The sequence below is a fragment of the Piliocolobus tephrosceles genome, chromosome 21, assembly GCF_002776525.5.
Source record: "Piliocolobus tephrosceles isolate RC106 chromosome 21, ASM277652v3, whole genome shotgun sequence".
In the NCBI taxonomy this organism is placed as follows: Eukaryota; Metazoa; Chordata; class Mammalia; order Primates; family Cercopithecidae; genus Piliocolobus; species Piliocolobus tephrosceles.
In genome coordinates this window covers 32,709,184-32,717,228 of record NC_045454.1, presented here as the reverse complement: position 1 = coordinate 32,717,228, position 8,045 = coordinate 32,709,184, and the positions used below count along the sequence as shown (strand labels likewise).

Genomic DNA, 8,045 nt, shown 5'->3' with positions numbered 1-8,045 from the left:
TTTTTTTTTTTTTTTTTTTTTTGAGACAGAGTCTTGCTCTGTCGCCCCAGCTGGAGTGCAGTGGCCAGAACTCAGCTCACTGCAAGCTCCCCCTCCCGGGTTTACGCTATTCTCCTGCCTCAGCCTCCGGAGTAGCTGGGACTACAGGCGCCCGCCACCTCGCCCGGCTAGTTTTTTTTTGTATTTTTAGTAGAGACGGGGTTTCACCGTGTTAGCCAGGATGGTCTCGATCTCCTGACCTCGTGATCCGCCCGTCTCGGCCTCCCAAAGTGCTGGGATTACAGGCTTGAGCCACTGCGCCTGGCCGATGGCATTTATTACCCAGAAATTCTGAAAAAAATTGTTAGGAGATACCTACTCTCTAGAGTGCTAAATGTAGCCTACTTAAAATTACTACTAGAAACTACAGAACATAGGTGGTGTCTGCATTTTGAGGTTTGCATAAAACTGATGATTCTTTTTGATTAAATTCAGATTTTATTTGCTTTTTTAAAGAAGGAATATTTCAACAATGATACTGTGTTCTTCTGTGTGCATTAGGACATCATGAAAATTTGTCCTAGTGCAGTTAATGGTTAATGATTCACTTGCTTAAATAGCTCTCTGATGATTTTTTATTTTTTTTACTGTATAGCTAATTATTTTTCTCTTCATTATTAAGTTTCGTTGTGCTGCTGATGTGCATAAACAATCATATTTAATCTGGTAGCTGTTCTTTTTTCTTTTTTTTCTACGTATTTTTCTTTGGAAAATGAAGGCTCTTATCTTTGTTTACAGGCCAGAAAAACTGGAAAAAAACACAGACTCTTCCACTTACTGGATATCTGACAAAATATCCTTCTTGGGCCAAAAACATTGACATTATTGGTGAGCTTGTTAGAAATTCAAAAAAATCAGACTTTATTCCAGATCTTCTGGAAAAAAACCCTGCATAACAGGGTCTTCACCTTATTATACATACTAAAATTTGAGAGGTGCCTTCTAACTCAACATGTATTTCTCATCTGAAAAATATTCACAACTCATTCCATATGATATAAATATGCATTCAAAAATGTACATGTTTGTGTTCATGCCCTTAATTTTATACTTTATTATCTATAAAAATACATGAACTGATGTGGATCTTATGCTCCTCTTTTTTCTCAGAGTTGCAGAATACTTTAGAGAATATTTCTGTGTTGAAAATTATTTTATTGGATAATTTTAATCAATCCTGTAAGTCTGAACCAGTTGTATTCACTCTCTCATTTCACCTTAAGTCAAATTAAAAATTCCACCCATAATCACTCGGTGAAAATGTGTGCATGTGTGTGTTTCAGGGGCCATTGCAATTTAGAGATGTGGCCATAGAATTCTCTCTGGAGGAGTGGCATTGCCTGGACATTGCACAGCGGAATTTATATAGGAATGTGATGTTAGAGAACTACAGAAACCTGGTCTTTCTTGGTGAGAAAAACTTTAGTACATAATTCATAATATACACAAAATGTTTTATTTCTCTTTTTTGTGGAATGTTTTTTAGTAATTTATTCTTTTTATAAAAGAGTTTCAGATCCAGTTTTTCAAGAAAATCTTCAGAATTTGTTCATTTAGAAAAGAATTTCTTCAGTGCCTCATGCCTGTAATCCCAGCAATTTGGGAGGGTGAGGCTGGGGGATTACCTCAGGGCAGGAGTTCGAGAGCAGCCTAGCCAAGATGGTGAAACACCGTCTCTCTAATAAAAGTACAAAAAATTAGTTGGGGGCTGTGGCACGCACCTGTAATCCCAGCTACTCAGCAGAGTGAGGCAGGAGAATCGCTTGAACTTAGGAGATGAAGGTTGCAGTGAGTCGAGATCATGCCATTGCACTGCAGCCTGGGTGACAGAGCAAGATTCTGTCTTGAGGAAGAAAAAGAAAAAGAAAGAAAGAAAAAAATTAAAAAATTTCTTCAAGATATTTCATCTTAATACAAACTTTCCACATTTCAGAGTTGAGTTATGTTCTTCACTCTAAATTAGTGGTAATTCCAGAAATTTACTGACATAAAATATTGTAGCTTCCACCTGAAAATCTAATTGTCGCCACCAATTTTTGATTCAGTAGTACCAGGTAGTAAAATTAGGAAACCTACAAATTGAAAGTTTTTTTTTTTTGAGACAGAGTCTCGCTCTGTCACCCAAGCTGGAATGCAGTGGTGCAATCTGGGCTTACTGCAACATCCACCTCCCAGGTTCAAGCAATTCTTCAGCCTCAGCCCTCTGAGTACCTGGGACTACAGGCGCACATTGCCATGCTTGGCTACTTTTTGTATTTTTAGTAGAGATGGGGTTTCACCATGCTGGCCAGGCTGATCTTGAACTCCTGACCTCATGATCCGCCTGCCTTGGCCTCCCAAGATGCTGGGATTACAGGCGTGAGCCACCGCACCAGGCAAATTGAAAGTATTTTCTAAATATTTAGACATTTCTGTTACAAATTTGTATTTTGGTATTAATTTACTAAAATACTTTATCACATCATCTTTCCTGAGCACATTACTAGCCTGTAATCGGAGAATATGAGCAAGATTCATGCTATTTATTTTTAATAAAACAGGTATTATTGTCTCAAAGCCAGACCTGATCACCCGTCTGGAGCAAGGAAAAAAACCTTTGACTCTGAGGAGACATGAGATGGTAGCCAAGCCCCCAGGTAGGTGCGAGTGAAAGTGAATACAACAGACAACACGGATAAGAGGCCCAAGGTCAAAGAGAAAGCCAGTTTTTAAGGTGTGATTCGGGTAGCTGTGTTCCAAAGGAACCTCCTGGGCAGCTGTTTTTTTTTTTTTTTTTTTCCTTTTTTTTTCTTTTTTAAATTTTGCTCTCACAAAGGGGCATATTGTCTTATGCTTTTAAATTCTCTAAAAATTCTTTTCTTTTGGTGAGCTTCCTTCGTGTTCATAGTGAGAGCCAAAGTCGTCTTCATGGCATATAAGAGACTGCACAATCTGGCTGATTTTTCATTGTTTTGAGGACACACAAATATCTGACTTATTTTGAGAAGCTAAAACTATTTTTTAGTTCTATTTTTGCATCAGGTCTGAAATGTGTGAGAGTAGTAGTTTCTGTTGCATTTTTTTGTCCATTTTTGTGCACAGTCCATTCTATTTTTATTACTATACAGTCTTGAAATATAGTTTGAAATTATAAGTATGATATCCTGCTTTGTTCTTTTTCCTTAAGATTGCTTTGACTATTTGAAATTTATTTTAGTTTCATGTAAACTTTAGAATTGTATTTTCCATTACTTAAAAAAAAAACAAAACACTGCAATTTTGATAGGAAGACTATTGAATCTATAGATCACTTTGGATAATATGACACTTTAATAAAATTTATTCTTTCAATCCATAGACATAAAATATTTTAAAATTAATTTTGATTTTCTAACTTTTTTTATTGTAAACTTTTTTTACCTCCTTAGTTAATTTTTTCTCAGAAATTTATTTAATGCTACATTAAATAAGATTTTTTCTTCCTCATCAGATACTTTGTTTTAAGTGTAAGAAACCATACATATACTTGTGTGCTTAATTTTATATTTTGCTAATTTACTGAGTGTATTTATTAGTTTAGACAGGTTTTAATGTACTGTTTATGGTTTTTTAAATATAAGATTGTGTGATCGACAAACAGCAACTTTTGACTTATTTTTCTTCAATTTCAATGGATTTTTTTATTTCTTTTTTTTTTCTTTTGAAAGGGGATTTCACTCTTTTTGCCCAGGCTAAAGTGCAGTGGTGTGATTTTGACTCACTGCAACCTTCGCCTCTTGGGTTCAAGCGGTTCTCCTGCCTTAGCCTCCTGAGTAGCTGGGATTACAGGTACTCACTATAACACCCAACTAATTTTTTGTATTTTTTTGGTAGAGATGGGGTTTCATGCTCTTGGCAAGGCTGGTCTCTAACCCCTGACCTCAGATGATATGCCCGCCTCTGCCTCCCAAAATCTTGGGATTACAGCCATGAGCCACTGCACCTGGCTGGATTTTTTTATTTCTGTGAATAATTCTTCCACCACATACTTCCAGTACTACATTCAAAGAGAAGCATTGACAGTGGGCACAATATAGTTTTGTATTGGTGTCTGAATTTGATGGAGCAAACACCTCTTCGAGTTTTCATAAACTGATTTTAGAAGCATTTCCTCAGGGAACGGTGTGGGTTTCTTTTTTGTTTTGTTTTGTTTTTTCTTTTCTTTTTGAGAAAAGTACTTTTGCTCCTGTTGCCCAAGATGGAGTGCAATGGTGCGATCTTGTCTCACCACAACCTCTGCCTCCTGGATTCCAGCAATTCTCCTGCCTCAGCCTCCCAAGTAGCTGCAAATACAGGCATGCACCACCACGCCTGGGTAATTTTGTATTTTTAGTAGAGAAGGGGTTTCTCCATTTTGGTCACGCTGGTCTTGAACTCCTGACCTCAGGCTATCCACCCACCTCAGTCCTCCAAAGTGCTGGAATTACAGGCACCACACCCTGCCCAATTGCGTGGATTTCTACGTGGGCAGAACTGACCATAAACTGTGGCTCAGGTAACTGAAACTGTCATAGAACTGCTTCAGGGACCTCAGTAAAGGCCACGGTCTGCAGGCCTGCCTACATTGTTGTAAATGGGTGCCTTCCTCCAGGTCTCTGGAATGGCAGGACCTCTACCAGACTGTGGCTGGGAGGAGTTTGGGATGGTTACAGAGTAAGTTCAGAATTCTCAGTGGGACCAAGTTGGGTAAACCCTATCCTGGTGCATTGCATAGCCATGAATAGGGGTCCTGTAGTTTCCCACCTGACTAAGGGCCTACCTTCTGAATAGAACACTTCTCAATCTTAAGCTTTAGCAGGATCTCAAATCTCTCTTAGAGGTGCTTATTTTGGAGATGGTGTTTTGCTACATAACCCAGGCTGTTCTCAAAATCCTGGCCTGAAGCAGTTCTCCAACCTTAATGTACCATGTAGCTGTCATTACAGATGTGAGCTATAATGCCTGGTTCTCTCATAAAAGCATTTTTGTCAGAGAGGGCTGACTTTTTTTGCTGTAAGGGAATATGAAAATGGGAATTTTAATCTTTTCCTCTTACTGATGTCACTTTCCCTATACATTTTTACTTTCTATTTTCTCTTTCAGATTTGTCTGTAAATTTTGATTCAGATATTTGGGACAATATGTTAGAATTTGCGTGGTGTGCCTAAAGTAAATTAGATAATTCATAGGGACTCATATTTACTAAAATATTTACTTATAAATTTAAGTTTGCTGCAGGCAAAAAGGAATTAAAGGATTTTCATCTACTTTTTTAGCCTATATATAAATAATAATGTAGTTTATTTCTCAATATTTGTTTTATGTATCAGAGGGCCTAACCCTATTCTGCAAATTAGATATTTTTTTATTTAACAATGTAAGGCTGCTCTTTGCTTCTAAAGTTGGATTATAGCAGTTTCATTTTGTGTAAGAATACCATATATTTAAAACATTAAAAGTAACTCTAGTTTCTTTTAAATGCTAATTTTTAAAGTTTCTCATTAGAATCTTCTATTTATACCGCATATTCTCCAAAATTTTACTGCCACACAGTGCATGCCAATGATTCAAAATACCTGCAGTTAGTGAGTATACACTAGCAGTTAAATATTTCAGTTATCTAGAAACTTTTTTTTTTTTTTTTTTTGAGATGGAGTCATGCTCTGTCACCGAGCCTGGGGTGCAGTGGTGTGATCGTGGCACACTGCAACTTCCGCCTTCTGGGTTCAAGCAATTCTCTTGCCTCAGTCTCTCAAGTGCTGGAGTTACAGGCATGTGTCACCACTCCTGGCTAATTTTTGTATTTTCAGTAGAGACGGGGCTTCACCAAGTTGGCCAAACTGGTCTAGTTGTGAGCCACCGCACACGGCCTGACAATTTTTTTAATGATACATTAATGTTGCATACTAGATTTTATGAGTAAACATTTCTTTTATTATTGTTTTGAAGTTTTATATTAGTGTGCTTTTTTTCAGTGTAGGGTTTTTTTCTTTTCTTTCTTTTTTTTTTTTTTGAGACAGAGTCTTGCTCTGTCACCCAGGCTGGAGTGCAGTGGTGTGATCTTGGCTCACTGCAACCTCTTCCTGGAGGGCTCAAGCTATTCTTCTGCCTTGACCGCCTGAGTAGCTGGGACTACTAGTGTGTGCCACCACGCCTGGCTAATTTTTGCATTTTTAGCAGAGATGGGGTTTCACGACATTGGCCAGTCTGGTCTGGAACTGCTGACCTCGTGATTTGCGTGCCTCAGCCTCCCAAAGTGCTGGGATTACAGTTGTGATCCACTGTGCCTGTCCTCAGTGTAGGTTTCTTAATGTTTATTGGGTGTTTTGGTTTTACTTAATATATTATAATTTTAGATAATTTGCAATTCTACTTGTACATTTTAAGTCAATTTGAGGTTTAAGAGATAAATTATGGGCCAGGCGCGGTGGCTCAAGCCTGTAATCCCAGCACTTTGGGAGGCCGAGACGGGCGGATCACGAGGTCAGGAGATCGAGACCATCCTGGCTAATAGGGTGAAACCCCGTCTCTACTAAAAATACAAAAAACTAGCCGGGCGACGAGGCGGGCGCCTGTGGTCCCAGCTACTCTGGAGGCTGAGGCGGGAGAATGGCGTAAACCCGGGAGGCGGAGCTTGTAGTGAGCTGAGATCCGGCCATTGCACTCCAGCCTAGGTGGCAGAGCAAGACTCCGTCTCAAAAAAAAAAAAAAAAAAAAAAATACAAAAAACTAGCCGGGCGAGGTGGCAGGCACCTGTAATCCCAGCTACTCGGGAGGCTGAGGCAGGAGAATGGCATAAACCCGGGAGGCGGAGCTTGCAATGAGCCGAGATCACCTCACTGCACTCCAGCCTGGGAGACAGAGCGAGACTCCGTCTCAAAAAAAAAAAAAAATAAAAATAAAAATAAATTATGGGCATCTATCACAATTAGATTACATATGTATGTCTGTTTATCTATAAATATGACCCCAATTTTAGTCATGGCTTATCTTATATTCTTTCTTAGCTTATTTTCCATGGTAGTTTTATCTTGTCTAAGTGAGTACTCATGGAAATAGTCTTATTTTTACCATGTGTTAAATTGTTAATATATATTTCCTTTTGTGAGAGAAACACTTTTGTGATTTGAAGGTAATTTTCAAAAAAATATATAATTCTGGTTTTTTCTCAGTTTTTTCTTTAAAAAAATTGTCTTAAAAACACCTAACATAAAATTCACCATCTTAAATCTATTGAAGTTTACATTTCAGAGCCAGGCATGGTGGTGGCTTGGATCTGTAATCCTAGGATTTTGGGAGGCCAAGACAGGAGGATCCCTGGAGCTCAAACAGCCTGGGGAGCATATGGAGACTCTCCACTATAAAAAAAATATAATAATAGCCAGGCATGGTGGTTTGCAGCTGTGGTTCCAGCTACTTGGGAGGTTGAGGGGGAGTCAAAATTGTGCCACTACACTTTAGCTTGGGTGACAGAGTGAGACCCTGTCTCAAAAAAAAAGCTGTTCATTTCAGGCATGTTAGTTATATTTGCCTTGTTATGCAAAATACTTCTAGAAACTTTACATCTTGTAAAACTAAAACTCAATGCCCATTAAGTACCAACTGCTCATTTTAGCCTCTCTCCAGCCCTTGACAGACAAACCTTCCATTTTCTGATTTCATGATTTTGACTACTTAAGATATCTCACATAAGTGGAATCATACAATATCCATAATTTTGTTACTGGATTAATTCAGGTGACATAATATTCTCAATGTTCATCTTAAAATGTGATAAGATTGTTCTTTTTAAAGTGGAATAGTATTCCATTGTATGTATATGTTACATTTTTTGATGTGTTTATAAATCAAGAGATATCTGGGTGGTTCAGCCTTTCGGCTTTTTTGAATACTGGTACAAAATACATGGATTTTCAATTATCTTCCAGGTCCTGTGTTGCATATTTTTTGTGTGTGGTTTGTTTCCTTCCTTCCTTCCTTCCTTCCTTCCTTCCTTCCTTCCTTCCTTC

The 8,045-nt window shown here is 38.2% G+C and overlaps 1 protein-coding gene across 1 annotated transcript in view; it reads left to right on the top strand.

Annotated features, from left to right (window-relative positions):
- The window catches only part of LOC111524848 (zinc finger protein 737-like), a 21,420-nt gene that overhangs the window by 3,601 nt on the left and 9,774 nt on the right, over positions 1-8,045 (top strand). Inside the window, 2 exon segments of the mRNA XM_023190136.3 lie at positions 1,323-1,449; positions 2,580-2,675. Coding sequence (XP_023045904.2) covers positions 1,323-1,449; positions 2,580-2,675 — 223 coding nt within the window.